Raw genomic sequence first — 16,965 nt, forward strand, 5'->3', positions numbered from 1 at the left:
CAAGTACGCCATCGCCGAGAAATTGGGCCACACTTGGGGTATTCGACCGGCTGGTATAAAGCGAGCAACTGCTGCGTTAATGAAGTCTCGGAGTTTCCTCTCGGCAACTGGCACATTCGAGAGGGGTGTCAGTTCACTGAAGCGGGGATTGGTGTACTCTCTGAACCGACCCAATCGGCCTTATTTTGATTGATAAACGTCCGGCACTCAAAGGTTATGAAGTCGGGTGGTCGTTCTATGGTAAAAAGGAGGTCCCTTATCATTGAGCATAAAATTGAATCGGGCAGCACTCATTGATATGTGATAAGTTTGCCCCTGTTACTTAATGGAACAGACATATAGATCAATCGGAACTGTGAAGGACTAAGGAAGGAAAGGCATTTTGGACTAGACTACGATTCAGACATTTAAGTTTAGGCCAAGTGCTTAAGTAGAACGCCCTCACAGCACAAATCTGGCATCAATATTGAATTTCTACGACATTCTTTACTCACAATAATTTAAACCAACTCTAATTTTAATTCATTTTTCCTTTTTCATCCCATCGAAATATGTAATATCTTGTGCCACTCTCCCTTCTATTTTCGTAGGAAATCATCATCAAGACTATTATTGTCACTATCGTCAATTAATTCCAGCACTTAGTATCTGTATTGGAAAAAAACACCAACAAAAGCCAATTCGAAACATACAACATTCATTTGGCATCATCCATATTTATTTGCCGATTTATATTTAGAATCATGCTTCGATGATTCCTTTTATGTCTAAAGTCTGATAATGCTCCTGATGCTGCTTGTGCTGCTACAATCATCAACATTTAATGTTTAAATCACGAATAAATAAAAACAAAAGCAACAATAATTTTTGGGTAATTGACAGTAAAGCAACAGAGCCACAACAACAGTAGTACGGGCATTAGTATTCCAGACAAAAGAAGTATAAATGTTTGTGTGCGAGTTTTTGTTAAGTATAGCAGCCAGCTTCAATAGTTGTGAAGCCCTATATTTACTGCAAACATTGTTGCCAAAACCGACACGGTTGGAGCCAGCCTTTGTACATACTACGGGCATTTCTGTGAAGGGGTCTTGCTGCATTTCTTCATTCTACGTTTAAAAGGGATACTGAAATTCATGAATTCGATAAATCTGTTCGTATCTGCAGCAGCTAGCGTTTAGCATTGTTTGGATAAATTTATAGGTAGTCCTTGAATAATGCGGAACTTTTTGAAAGGTCGTAGTAAATCTGATACGTAGGAATATGCACCAAATGACTAACTTATGATATCGAGAGATTGTAGAGAATGCTGAGGCCTTCATTGAGAGGTCGTTATGCGAAAGGCATTAAGATGTATTCTTTTGATGTAAAGGACATTATTATAAATAGAAACGTATGTACTACATTGGGTGTTAACAAGGAGTTGTTGCTAAAATCCAAAGGAACCTACGTCGTGGGATATAATAGAAAAAACTAGTAACAAATCTGCCGTTTGAGAACGGATATAAATATCTCTTTGGTTAGAGCTGAGGTGCTTACGAGATCATATGCAAAATTTTAAAGCTCTAGGGGCGTCTCCCCTAAAGAAAACTGTCAAATCACACAGGTCCTATATGTGGAGATCATCGAAGACTGTGATATAAGACATTGGAAATCGGCTGACTCTGATAAAGGCACCTAAGAGTGCTCTTCTGAGCAATATCTATTATTTATAAAATTCAAAGTGTGTGTGCTTGTTTGTTACCGGGACAGTATGGTACTTAAAAAAAGATGTTTGGGAGTATAATACGAGTACGAAACTTATATAAAATTAAGGGTCAAGACCCAGAATGAGCATCCCATAAACAACTCTCAAACGAACATGTAGACCGATTGGGCATATGAGAGTCAAATGAACGATAATTAAAGATGCAATACGAATTAGTTATTTAAATTAGGCACCTTTCGTCCCTAAAAATAACCTTTCGTCCAAATGAAAAAGTTGACCGATAGGGACAAAAATGCTCAAATAAAAGATATTTTGAAATAGAATACGAAGTTTTATTCCAAATTGACAACCCCACCCCGAAAATCTCCCCAAAGGACATTTACTTCCCTAAAAATCACCTTTCGTCCCTAAAAATCACCTTTCGTCTAAATGAAAAAGTTGACCGATAGGGACAAAAATGCTCAAATAAAAGATATTTTGGAATAGAATACGAAGTTTTATTCCAAATTGACAACACCACCCCGAAAATCTCCTCTAAGGACATTTACTTCGAACGGGACTATATGGGATTCCAATGAAAGGTATGTGAAAGTATAATACGACGATTATTAAACCAATTAGACTAACTCTAAAGGGGGCCGCAAACAAATAGTATAAACAAATTAAATCGAATATATAACATTCAATTTGTGTCTGTTTGTTCCGTATAGACTCAAAAAAAGACCAACAAACACAGATTGCGTGGGTTGGTCTGGAAGGAAACACAAGCTATACAATTTTTTATATCGGGGGCGGCGGACCCTCCCCCTTGCCCCAAAAGTACTACCCAACAATAAAAGTGGACCGATCGGGACAAAGAAAATAAAGGCTTTAAAATTTTTAGATATCAGATGGGGGCGGACCCTCCCCCTTACCCAAAAAATGGCACCCTTAACCCAAAGTGGTCCGATGGGGACAATAAAGGTATCAATTAAAAGGTATTAGAGACTAGAAATCGAATATAGTATTAATATTTTGGTCCAAGTACCCAGCAGGCCGCCCCAAACCCAAAACTCCGCTAAACAGATATATTCGAAGTTCATTCTAATATGGGACTCAAGTGAAAAGTGGTCAACAGTGGATTACATATGGCATAAAAAATTAAATCCAAGTAATGGAGGTCGCCCCACCTCCAAATAACCCTAAATGGGCATATTAGCTGACCATGGCTATATCGGACTCAAATGAAAGGTATTTGGGAGTAGATTACGCATATGACATTAAAATTTGCGTTCAAGTCTAGGAGTCGCTTTTCCTCCTTAAAGCACGTCAAATAGGTTAATTGATGCATTATGACAATATGGGACTCAAATGAAAGGTGTTTGAGAGTAGCAAACTAATTTGATACCCAATTTTGGAGCCAAGCGTTTGGGGTAGGCTTTAAAACACCCCCTAAACTGAACTTCTTTTCCGACTACGGAGCTCAAAATCAACGGTATTTAGGAGTAAAAAACAAATTTGATATCTTTTTTCAGGGCAAAGAGCCGGTAGCAGCCCCAGCCCCAAAACACCCCCCAAACAGTTCATATATTTACAGACCATGGCAATATGGGGCTCAAAGTAAGGGGATTTGGTAGTGCTACACGAATTTAATATCCATATTTGAGTCGAAATGTCCGAGGTGCCATTCCTCCCCTTAAAATCACTTCTCATTATCCTAAATTTTTGCACTTTTAGTCTCCAAAAACAAAACATGGTGTCTATAGTCTTCAGTGGAGGTTATCCCCTCCTAATGCTGGCGACATTTGGGAGGTGCTGTACCGTTTGGTAAGGCAGCCAAGTAAAAACTTTCCAAAAAGAGGTGTCGCACAGTGTTCGGACTTGGCTAAAAAAAGGAGGCCCCTTATCATTGAGCTTAAACAAACTTGAATCACTCATTGATATATGAGAAGTTTGCCCCTGTTTCTTAATGGAATGTTCATGGGAAAGTTCGGGGGTGGAATGGGCACCCGGACAAATGGCGAAATGCAAATTTTTTTTGCCATTTGTCTGTGTGCCCATTCCACCTCCGAAATACCCCGTAAACAGGAGATATTTACCGAAGTGGTAAAATAGGACTCAAAAGTAAGGCATTTTGGAAGTAGAGTAAAAGTGACCTTTGTTTATAGTCCAAGTCCAAACGGCGCGCCGCAGTGCGACACCTCTTTGGGGAGAATTTACATGACCATGCATGGCTTTGTACCTCGCGAATTTCATCAGCTGTAAGAGGGGATAACCACTGCTTTAAAATGTTTTTGATGTTCTCACCAGGATTCGTACGCAGGCGTTCAGCGTCGCATAGCGGACATAGGCATATTCAAGAAGGACCGTTGACCCTGAAAGTCTTAATACTCTAGGCATAGTTTCATACTATTTAAAGAAATATTTATTTATTTTTGAACGGCAACTTAAGGATGTTGCAAAGCACAACGGGCCAGCTAGTATTGTATATATAACATCTATTTTTTCTGTAAATTTTTTATGTGCCACAGTGTTATCGATCTACAACGTCTTCAGAGAGCTACTAGTATTTAAAAACGTCCTGTGATAGTTTCTTTATTTTTATATATTTCTTGAATATACCTGCATACATATGTATATGAGTGTGTTTGTACTTTAGCATACACACACAAACAATCACATCTATTCCACACAGTAAGAGGACTAGCAGAAGATATTGTTGTAATAATATACCATCCTTACTGTTGGCAAGTAGCTTCCTTTCAATGTCTGTAAGCTAACCAGCCAACCTATATATCAAGCTAACAGCCAGCCTGTCTGCATGACTGACTGATCCAAAAGATGAATTCGTAAATTGACATTGATTTGAGATTTAATGCATAATTTACGATGCAATCACACACATACATACATACGTAGCAGCATAGCTACAACTTGTGAAAGATGGCAACAGAGTTTAGCAGACAAAAGAATCGCAAGCAACAAACCCTGACTACCTCTCACTCTCTCTATCTCTATCACTCTCGATACGAGTGTGCATGTTGGTGGCGATTTGGTCATACATAATAGATATACATGAATTACAGAAATGTGTAGGTAATTAAATATTCTGGAATATGTGTGCTATGTTGGAAAATTTAATATTTATTTGTTCTTAAAAAATTCCAATAGAATGAAAGCCAATGATACAATTAGTCTTAATCAACTAAGCAAAAATATTACCAATTATCCTTCATAGATGTTATATACAGACATGACATGCTTTACACCAGGGAAGCTTGCGACTAAACTACTACAGGGGATACTTCTCTCATATCAATGACTGCAGTCTAACTAAAGTTAAAGCTCAATGATAAGAGGCCTCATTTTTCGATGCCGAGTACAAACGACGTGCCGCATAGCGACATCATTTGGTAGAGAAGATTTAACATGGCAGGATACCTCACAAATGTAGCCAGCATTAGTAACCACCATAGCCACCGCCAAAAGATTGTTCTGATGTTCATAACGTGGTTTGAACCCAGGCGTTTGGCATCATATGCGGACATGCAAACCTCTGCGCCACGGTGACCTCCAGCTTGCGACTAGTTTTGATTAATCAAAACAAAAGTACTATACAGGTAGCATTGAATGACATTACGGACTAGGACCTTGGCAATCTCAGAAGATTAGTAGTGATGACCACCGTGACGCATAGATTAGCATGCCTGCCTATAACGCTGAATGTCGATAACTTTACAGCGAAGCTTATCCTCTCGTAATTGCAGGCCAATGCTTGTAATACCTTCAGTCATGTAAATGTTATTGGAACTCAGCTTTAAAAAAATTCCTTTATACTTGAGGTATTAGCTGAATGACCCAATATTCATTGAAAGAAAATTTCTCTCTCTGTTTTATATATTCTACACTCTGTCTAAAAAATAATTTTAAGAATTCTAGCATAGTAAAACCTATCCGCAAAAGGTGACATTCTGCGAACTAAATATTGGAAAATCTTTTAGGTTAGGTTTACGTGTCAGTGTGCCATCAGACTCACATAGAGCTTGTCGCTTTCGTCCATTGTAACACCACAGGAACAGAAGAAGGACCACCCAGATAGCTTTAAAAAGCCCAACAAAAAGTGAATGTGCATATCCGCTAAATCAGACAAGTTCTGAATGAGAACCAAAAGTGGAACTCCTTCTAACTGTCAGTGCGGGACACACGCATAGCCGATGTTATTGGGTTGCACAAAAAGTAATTGCGGATTTTTTAAAAGAAAGTAAATGCATTTTTAATAAAACTTAGAATGAACTTTAATCAAATATACTTTTTTTACACTTTTTTTCTAAAGCAAGCTAAAAGTAACAGCTGATAACTGACAGAAGAAAGAATGCAATTACAGAGTCACAAGCTGTGAAAAAATTTGTCAACGCCGACTATATGAAAAATCCGCAATTACTTTTTGGGCAACCCAATATATAGTCTCGTCTTCCTCGACATCTTCACAGCTTCTACAAAAGTCTTTATTTCCAACCTTCAGACTGTCAGCATATTTTAGGAGCAGAGAGTGACCTGTCATGACGGACACAATGACCGAGTCGTCTGAATGACCCAATATTCATTGAAAAAAAATTTAACTCTCTGTTTTATACATTCTGTCTAAAAAATAATTTTAAGAATTCTTGCATAGTAAAACTTATTCGCAAAAGGTGACATTCCGCGATCCAAATATTGGAAAAGCTTTCAGCTTAGGTTTAAGTGGCAGTGTGCCATCAGTCTCACATAGAGCTTGTAGCTTTCGTCCATTGTTATACCACAGGAACATAAGAAGGACCACTCAGACAGCTCTAAAAAGCCCAACAACTTGCGAATGTTCACATCCGCTAAAGCAGACAAGTTCTGAATGAGAACCAAAAGTGGAACTCCTTCTAACTGTCAGTGCGGGACACACGCATAGCCGATGTTATATAGTTTCTTCTTCCTGATACTCGATAAGAGCTTGACAAAGATCGCTACCTATACATGTAAATAAACATGTAAAGGGTGTTTTTTTTTCAGGTTAGGATTTTCATGCATTAGTATTTGACAGATCACGTGGGATTTCAGACATGGTGTCAAAGAGAAAGATGCTCAGTATGCTTTGACATTTCATCATGAATAGACTTACTAACGAGCAACGCTTGCAAATCATTGAATTTTATTACCAAAATCAGTGTTCGGTTCGAAATGTGTTCAAATTTTGACAAATTTTGTTCAGCGATGAGGCTCATTTCTGGTTGAATGGCTACGTAAATAAGCAAAATTGCCGCATTTGGAGTGAAGAGCAACCAGAAGCCGTTCAAGAACTGTCCATGCATCCCGAAAAATGCACTGTTTGGTGTGGTTTGTACGCTGGTGGAATCATTGGACCGTATTTTTTCAAAGATGCTGTTGGACGCAACGTTACGGTGAATGAACACATTTCGAACCGAACACTGATTTTGGTAATAAAATTCAATGATTTGCAAGCGTTGCTCGTTAGTAAGTCTATTCATGATGAAATGTCAAAGCATACTGAGCATCTTTCTCTTTGACACCATGTCTGAAATCCCACGTGATCTGTCAAATACTAATGCATGAAAATCCTAACCTCAAAAAAATCACCCTTTATAAATAGCGATTTCCGGCTGTGATAGCTGTGAGCATAACACATGCTGGAACATTGCCGATCTGTGTGGTGTTCAGTGCTGTCACGAAAAGCTTGGCTGCGAACTACCGAGCACGTCCGCAGGTTGCGGTTAGTGGAATGCTCCATACGGAGTAGCTGCAAAGGCAGTCGCGGACAATTAGCGGTATCGAGCATAGAGTCTCAGAGAGAGACCGAGTGCCTATGATGCTCGATATGACAAGGCGAGTTATTGGCGCCTTTAAATAATCAATGGCCACCCTATTCCCGAGCTTGCACACCTACAGGAGCTTGACGAGGATCGCCACCTCCACATGAAAATGTGGCTACAACAACAACATAAATCTAATTGTAAAAATTGATTGAATTGTTTAAGATTAACTGCACTGCAGGAGCCGATGGGTTGCTAGCTGAACCAGACCGCTAAGTTACCCTCCTCAGTTTGTTTCTGCGCCTAAAAGAACGTATTCTCGATGATTCGCGTCTCATTCTACTTAGCCTAATACACTTGTAAGGAGACATGATAGTGAAAGCTATAGAGAAAATATTTCCTTCCTAACGCTTCTAAAATATTCACAAGCATATTAGAGAGAGAGATTAAAATTAAAAATCAATTAGATAATTCTGTTTCAACCATAACGCAGAGGTTAGAATGTCCGCCTATGACGCTGAACGCCTGTGTTTGAAGCGTGGCGAGAACATCAGAAAAACTTTTCAGCGGTGGTTTTCCTATCTTATGCATAGAAGCCATGCCCAAACTTCTCCCAAATGGGTTGCGGCATTCGGACTCAGCTATAAAAAAAGAAGTCCCTGTTCATTAAGCTCAAACTTGAATCGGAAAGAAATCTCTGATATGTGAGAAGCTTGCCCCTGTTCTTTAATGAAATGTTTATGGGGAAATTTGCAATTCCCTATAGAAAGAGTATTGAATAGCGCACAAATGAAACAGATTGCATCTTTCAACATATATCGGTCACAGTCGATACTTTAAAAATCACACATATTTGAAATCATGCCTGAGTTAGAGGTCGCTAAAAATCTATGACTTTGTAGAATGACATTAACTGGCACTCGATTATCATTAAAAATAGGAAAGTACCTCTCTGAGCTATTCAGTACAACATGATTACTCACTATGAAAATTCATAACTTTGGACAAAAAATACGTGGATATCATTACACGCAGGCCTTTTAGCGCAGCAGCCATCCAAATCACCATCTTTTGGATAGACATACAGCGCCCCGAGACTTCTTGTGATATCTGCATGGTCTAGAGCGAGAGTTTCAGCACTACAAGTGAGAACCTTTAGATCAAGCATTGTAACAAGCAGGTTGTCACGAGAATGCGATAGCGGAAGTAATGAATGGATAGCTACCGAGGGAATGTAGTTCTTGGAGAACTACTGCCACCCATACCAAATGAGGAAGTTAATTTCCTTCTGCAAACCAGATGTCTTGCGTTTGAACTGAAACCACACGATACACCTCAGCTGTTTATCTATCCAGTCAATCCTACCTATGCCGAGCTCTTATCCTCTATCCATGATATATTCGGCATAAGTCTCCTAGCCGCAGTGGCCTTCTCACACTTATGGGTGGAATATGGATGGCAACCTAACTTCAGTTGCGTTGCCAGGAGACAAAACCACGAAGAAAAACTTAGCATAAAATTGGAAATTTATGTCCATTTGACCCATTAATCTTTAAGTCTAGGGATCAGATATCTAGAATAGTCTTCAGTACCCTAGTGGGTACCATGTTCTCTGAACCTTTTGTTTTGTTCTTTGTTCTTACTGACACGTATGTATGTTTTTGTCTTATGACGCTCCTGCAGAGTGGCAATCCTCGGATTTAAGTTCATTTCGATTTGGGTACATAGTGGCAAACATGTGTGAGCCTCCTCCGTACTTCCAGTTCAGTTTGCTGTACAAGCCCACGCCTAAGTATTTGACCTTGTCAAATATCGAAATGGAGGCCACCATAACTCAGAGGTTAGCATGTTCGCCTATGACGCTGAACGCCTGAGTTCGAATCCTCGCGAGACCATCAGAAACATTTTTCAGCTGTGCTCCTAATGCTCAGCCAAATCAGCCAAGTTGTTAGATCATATATGGCTAAAGTACTACACAAAGTTCAAAACTTTCAATATAAAATTTCTTAGTAATAAAATAAATAATATGAGAATTAAATAATACTCAAGCATTTGTGATGCACGAACCATGTACAAACGTTTCCCCAAAGAGGGTTAACACTGCGGCACGCTGTTCGGGCTCGGCTATAAAAAGGATGCCCCTAATAAATGCTACCCTTGCCTCCTGCCATTCTTTTGTTTGCAAATCAAGGGTATCCGACTATATTCGAACGAAGTCTTGCTGATACTTAAGCACCTCATCGAGTATTAAGCAACTAAGCCAAGTTTTTGCCGCAATAAAATGCTATTTTGGGAAGGACCTTCGGTCCCCAGCACTAATGGGACCAAACTAAGGTGAAAGAAGAATATATAAAAAAAGAATACGGAAAACTCAATTCAACCAAATTAACAGAAAGAAAATGAGAAGAGAGCACATAAAGTTAAGGAGATCACTAATGTGGTATTACTACGCGCCCACAACAACTAGCCCAGATGTTCTACTCCCTAACCCGTCCGTAATCCTTACTTTTCCGCTCGCAATTCTTCTCACAATAAGTAACTTGATAAGAGGAGAATCGACCATACTAAATGATGCAGTTAAATAGCCCCACAATACAGGGAGCTAGAGAAGTGTCTTTTAGAGAAAGCAGACAATGATTCATGCACAATACTCGTGCAGAAGGTTGTTACATCGGGCATGTTTTACGAAAGTATCTACAAATAAACAAAAAGGTTAACCCTCCGTATTTATGAAGATGCAGTGCCATGACGAATCTACCATCCCATATGGGCTCTGCAACCGTCCGCCAAATCTCATCTGGAGACTTCGGGCTTACAAGGTGTGTTTGATCTTGACATGTCAAGTGAAGGTTTCCTGCTTAGTAAGAACTAGTCGAATGCCAAGAAAGCGAGGTTTGTCGGTAAGAGAAGGACCGACCTCACACATAGGGAAAGGGAGCACATTAAGCTTCATGGAAGAACGATCATTTGACAGGATCCTACTGAATCTACTTCCTCTATGGGCGAAGAAGCAAAACGCGGACACGCTACATGGGAAAGTTCTTGGTAAGATTTTTTGCTATGGGCATAAACCTAGCTTGGAGTTTCAAAGTGTCGGATATTGGAAGGTAAGCAATAAGTCTAGATGGGACCCGGTTTGGGATAGCTCTGAGAACCACACAGGCTGGAACATTGACTTCCGATATGTGTGGTGTTCATTGCTGTCACGAGAAGCTTAGCTACGAGCTACCGGGCGCGTCCACAGATTACGGATAGTGTAATGCTCCATACGGAGTAGCTGCAACGGCAGTCGCGGACACTCAGCGGACACTCAGCGGTATCGAGCGGAGAGCCTCAGTGAGAGGCCGGGCGGCACCGGCTCTTGCACAAATACTGAGTGCCTATGATGCTCGATATGACAAGGCGAGTTATTGGCGCCTTTAAATGACCAATGGCCAACCTGTTCCCTCGGCGATCCGTCCTTTGGACCGGAACGAGCTTGCTCACCTACAGAAGCTTGACGAGGATCACACCTCCACAAGAAAATGTGGCAACAACAACGACCATTTGACAGGAACCTACTGAGTCTGCTTCCTCTCTATTGACGAAGATGAAAATCGCGGACACGCTACGAATGGGAAAGTTCTTAGCAAGATGTTTTGCTATGGGTATAAACCCAGGTTGGAGTTTCAAAGTGTCGGATATTGGACGGTAAGCAAAGAGACCAAATGGGTCTGAATATGTTCTACTCCTATCGTAAATCAATATGATACATTGGAGTTCCTCAGTTTTTAAGGAAATCTTCTGTTTCTTCTGTTTTGTTAGAAGCAGTACGACATCGTTCTAGTACGAAAAGTTACACTGAAAGCTCTATCTTTGGGGAACGTGAGGTCAAGATTGATTGAAATTTGCTGGAAACATCTTCGAGTCATGGGGAATGCTTTCAGACTTCGCTCGGCTCCATGCCAGCAGGGTATCTATAAAATTATGTGGATTTTAAGGACGACATACATGTCAGCAATCACGTCAAAAATAAAACATAATAGCAATGTCTTGTACTTCATTATATAGCCACAAAGTATAATAGTGTGTTTTGGGGTACATGATCTTCCATTATGAATAATTGGATTGGATACAAATCCCTACGGTAGGATCAAAACCTATTGCCGTCAAGATTTGAGTTGCTTCAGACAAATCCTGCTATAAAAAATAAGTTTACTTAAATATTTCCATAAACTCACCTGAACCTTTGACACCTGATCCATCTGATGGGGCGTCAATGCCAATTGAACCAGCCGCAGCAGTATTTGAAGCATTGCCAATGCCAAAGCTAGATGGCTTTTTCCAACCACGCCAGTTATTATATAAAGATTCGGGTTCAGAGCTCCAGCTACATAAAGAATCTTCTTCGAAACGATCTGAATCTTCGAAACTGTAGCGTTCTAAGTCTTCCTGGACCCAATCTACGGCAGCTGCGCCACCAGCACCACCACCACCTGCGCCTCCAGCTGCAGCGGCACCCGCTGCATTCCCTTCGGGGGCATTGGCCGGATTACGACGATTTTGTACATGATCTGGGCCAGCATTGTTATTGGCAGCCTGATTGTTGTTGTTATTATTGCGATTAACCATGTTGTTGGTATTATGTGTTTTTGTGGGGGGTTGTGTGTATATGTATGGTTTGTAATACTTAATAAATATTTACAAGAGGATTTAAAATCTTATATTCATTAAAAATTGTTGGCTTTTTACAACTATTTTCACTTATCTATGTATAATTCTTTTATACTTTCTGTTGTCCTCATCTACACTCCCGTCAACGCGACACTTTTTTCGGGGTTTCTTGTTTGCTGCTTGTTTCTCTGATAGCTTTCTGTATTTGTTTGTGTTCCCTTATACCACCATTCCATTCGGGCAAGTTGGAGGGAGCTCAGGTTATTTCGAGGAGCCGTAAAAATGTAAAATACTGGCTCTGTTTTAATATACAGTGTGAAAACAAACAAAAGGAATGTGTCGTTTTTTTTTATTCCTTTACGTCGTCTTTTTCCACTTTTTCTTTTTTGTCCTCTGACTCCGGCTCCTCCTCCCGCAGTAACTTCGTCCTTTTTGTACGCGGTTGTACGACTTTTGTTTCACTTTGCTTCAATACCCCCCACAGATGTTGCTGCTGCTGCTTTTGTTCTTATTGTTTGTTGTTGTTGTTGTCGTCGTCGTTTCTTTGATGATGATGACGATGGTGGTGGTATGGTGCTCGCTCCTCGCTTTCTCAAAGGATGAATTACAAAGGAGGAGAGAACATTGATGAAGCAGAAGAACAAGCAACTTTGTGGCAAAAGACTTTGACAATCAAAAAAGGTCAAAGGAATTAAGTAAATACACACCACAGATCTTCTCAGAGAGGTCTTATTGTCAACAATAGCAGAAGACGCTTGCTAAAGTCTCTCTCAATCAAACGAATAAGAAACACAAAACTCTATTTCTTCAAAGTTTATGGACTATTTTTGGGGATATTATTCTTTTGTCTGCTAAATTTTATTGCCTTCCTATTTGACTGGATTTATGGTGCATTTGCCGTCACAACAGTGGAGTAAAGTCGGTCGTTTGATGGCTCCTCCAAGTTGTCAGTATTTACTTCAATTCACTTTCGCTCTTTATGTATCTGTGTCTGCTGTCTCTCTCTCCCCCTATGGATGTTGCTCTTTTTATTTTTTTGTAGGTTTGTTGTTGACAATGTTGTTGAGGAGGTGATGATGATAATATGAAATCCACGAAAATAAGAAGATACTTTCAAAAGGGAGAACGAAGTCAAACAAAACACTCTCACACAATGACTGCAGAGACGGCAGAGGGGAGTCTTTTGTTAAGGTCGGTCGTTGTTTTCAAGATGATTTTTGTCTGTGGCAGTTGCTGCGTTTGTTGGCTGGCTGACTTGCGAGGCGGTAGCTGATTGGCTGCGTTGCGTTGCTTCGATGGCTCTGCCGCGTCTCGGTTGCTGCTGCTATTTTTTATTGTTAGTGCATTGACTTTTATCGGGGTTTTCGTAGACAAAATGCACGAGTTCACAAGGTTTTTTTCGCGTGCGTAAAACTAGTGACGTAGTAAATACCGAAAAAGCAAAACCGAGCAAACGAGCACAAAGTAACGAAATAGCACTACACGCACACACAAGCTCACTCGCTCACTAGGCAGCAGCAGCGGCGGCTGCAGCGACGTTGTCAATACAATTACCAACAAACTAACTGATTGATGATGGTATTTAAAATACAACTCCAGTTTAAGTAGGTGGTGCACATATGTCGTTGCGTCGCATCATCCAAAAAACCACTCGTACACACACACACGCATACACTTGAAGAAACAGCTGCTTTGTTTGCTTCGCCTTGGGCGGCAGTAACTTGTTCGTGCTAGCTAGTTGTTTGTCTTTAATCTTTATGTGTTCTTTTTTCTAAACACCAATTTCATTGACTCTGCTATGTTTTTGTTTCTCGCCTTCACACTCACTACTCACTTGCCACAAATGTTTTTCTTCCTCATCATATTTCCGTAGGTGCACAACTTAACTTCTTTAATTCGTATAGCTAAACAACAGAGATATACAAAACGATGTTAATGTGCGGGGGGTGGTAGCTATATAACACAAACAAGCACATGATATTAGGGGGATACTATATTCTAGCCACACATTTTGGTACGCTTTTTGTACATATTTTGTTACACTTCTTTCGATAAGGTACCATACAAATTCGTATCTAAGAAATGCCATCAATAGGTTCCAGCCACAGTTTCATCCCCCAATAGCGAATATAAACAAAAAGGAAATCGGAGAAACACAAGAGAAAGAAAAGAAAATATTTTCACTTTTCCTCTATTTTGGAAAAACAAACTAAAGTGGGAAAAGTATACAAAATCATTATCAAAGTATTTTGAAAATTAAAAAATATGAGAATCTTTTAATTGCCTTTTACTACTACTACTCCCTTTAACGGCGTTAATAAATTTAACACTGCTTCGCTCTTTGTCTTCCAGGCAAGGGTACACAACACTGTTTCATACCGTTGTCACCGAAAAAAAATTTAAGTATTCTTTTTGAAGAAATTTTTCTCAACCATTTTCATTATTATTTAATTCATTTTCAAACAACCTTCTAAACACTTTTCCTTTATATTACCCCTAAGAAAAAGTGGCACTAATGATTATGCTATTGTGGCCACTTTCTGTTAGAAGAAAAAAACAATTCAACGACCTTAGATGTTACAAGATCTTTAATTTCATTTATAGCTATTATTCACATGTCTAAAGTTTTGTTTTTTTGCATTCCACTAAAACACTAATGTCCGTTTATGCGTTTGCATGTATTTCAAGTAATTATGGTGAAGGACTACAGAAAAAATTAAAATTTTCTGTCGCGTCGTTGGGGAGCTAGCCTTATAAAAACTGTCTTTGTCAATTCCACTCAACTCAGCGAAAAAAATTTGTTTTTGTTCTTTGTATATTGTGAAGATACCGAATACTTTTTTAGTTGAAAATATCAATACCCGATACCGGGTATGCTTTGGCATAGCTACATTTAGAGAAATGGTGGTGTAGGTTGTATGTCTTCCAAATCAATTTTAATCAATCCAAAAGAATTGTTTGGTAGTGAAACAAACAAAGAAAACGTAAAAAATATTTCACAACAGTATTTAAGCGAATTTGACTTAATAGTTACTATAAATATGAATACTTAACATAGCTCGCATAAATGATTCATGAATGAATGAATCACTTGGCAGCACTCAGGATTCACTAATAGAAGGTTAGGTCACATGCAAAACACAAAGTGGATAGGCCCCATAAACATCATTAAGGATGTCAAATCTGACGATTGAAAATGTCATCATATAGGAGAAAACGTAAACAAAGAATGAATGTAAAAAGAGAACAAGTTGACATCCTCAATGCCAAGTACTGCCAAACATTAAAAAAAAAGTATATCGGCTGATCGCTTGGCTTAACCTTATTCAGTGAATCCTGGGCAGCACTCTAGTTATTGTGAATGATTACTGCAGATGACCAATGTCAGCTGGGTGAAAATAGCATATGAGATAGCGTCATTAGCACAACAACAAAAATCTACCCCCAATAAAACACCTGCGTGAACTTAACGATATTGCTAACTTTCGATAACAAACTTGGCGAAACAATTGAAGGTGGTCTCATTTGTAAACAAACACAAATCATATGGTGCAATGCGCCATCTTGTCATCGAGTTGATTGTAGTTTTGCCAACACACACAAAGAAATTTGTGTGCCTGTGTGTTTACGTGTGCGTACATGAGCAGAGAATATGCGAGAAAGAAGATAATAACAAAGAAAATGCAAACAAAAATCTGTCGTTCCGTCAAATCCGCCTTGGATAATAAAATTTTTTGTAACATCACAGGGTGACACAAAATGACAAAACCCCAACATGTACGGAAATTACCAACCGTTTTTAGCTGTCGTCGCCAGAAAATTGAGATGTAAGCTAACTTGTAACGACCACTATATCTGTTGTGTTGTCATTTCGTGTGTCCTTTCTATTTTCTTTTGACATTTTCTATTTTATGGACATTCACAATGGTGATTTTCAGTGGCACAACCTATACATGAGCGTGGGACGTACAACAGGGTTTGCCATCTGTGCAGCAGAACAGGGTTGTATGTGAACGGCCAGGGTCTGGCAAACTATCACTTTCGAGAGAGGGGTTGCCATGAGAGAGTCAGAGTTTGATCATTTTTCCAGAGACATATTTTTTCCAGTCATTTCATTTTACTGAAATGTGACTGATTTGAGGGAACGTAAGCGTGCACATGTTCTTTTTCGTTTGGACATCTATACAACTCACACGTTTTAGCTCCACCCAAATTGGAGTGTTTAAATATTACGTTGAGAAGAGATATTTTATAAGTGATTCAATTGAAAAGTTTTCGTTAGAATTAATTAAATTATTGAAAAATGTGCGATAAGTTTTTTTTTTGGATTTGAAAGATTATTCAAAGGGACAACATAGGTGCGCCATCTCTAATTTGGCCGACGCACGTGTTTTTTTTTTGGTCGGTACAGTACGACCAGTTCTGAAAGTGGGGCCAAGTTTCAACATGGTTAGTGGGACCAGATGACATTGTGGGACGCATGCATTGAAGCCAGAGCTGGAATGATTGCGAAAGATTTCACTCGCACAGTAAGACACGAAAGTATTCGTATACCTACTTACATAATTGTGTTAATGCCATTTATCCCATTGTGCCGTCCTATATATTAACTAACTTGACTAACTAGATACAAACGAAACGAAACTAGATCTAACGAAAAGCAAAACTTAATTGTGTACAACAAGTTAAAAAGATCTAAAAAAAGGTAAAAAAAGAAAAAATTATAGAGAGAAATCAAAGAAGAATTAACAAAAATCAAGAAAAAAAGAAATTAAAACCAAATTTGCTTAAGAAATGGTATACGATATTATTATCATTTCTTAACCAAAT

General features: G+C 39.2%; 1 protein-coding gene across 3 annotated transcripts in view; it reads right to left on the bottom strand.

The window, feature by feature from the left end:
• Positions 1-14,912, bottom strand: part of LOC106092794 (zinc finger SWIM domain-containing protein 8 homolog) — a 51,856-nt gene extending 36,944 nt beyond the window's left edge. Inside the window, exons 1-2 of one of the 3 annotated variants that reach the window (XM_013259720.2) lie at positions 14,705-14,912; positions 11,703-14,039 (exon numbers count right to left, since the gene is read on the bottom strand). In XM_013259720.2, coding sequence (XP_013115174.2) covers positions 11,703-12,093 — 391 coding nt within the window. In that variant the 5' untranslated portion in view covers positions 12,094-14,039; positions 14,705-14,912. Of the gene's footprint in view, positions 1-11,702; positions 14,040-14,602 lie in introns of all 3 variants that reach the window. The other 2 variants (XM_013259719.2, XM_013259718.2) reach the window with 2 other exon arrangements.
• Positions 14,913-16,965: the final 2,053 nt, after the last annotated feature.

The sequence above is a fragment of the Stomoxys calcitrans genome, chromosome 4, assembly GCF_963082655.1.
Source record: "Stomoxys calcitrans chromosome 4, idStoCalc2.1, whole genome shotgun sequence".
NCBI classification, from domain to species: Eukaryota; Metazoa; Arthropoda; class Insecta; order Diptera; family Muscidae; genus Stomoxys; species Stomoxys calcitrans.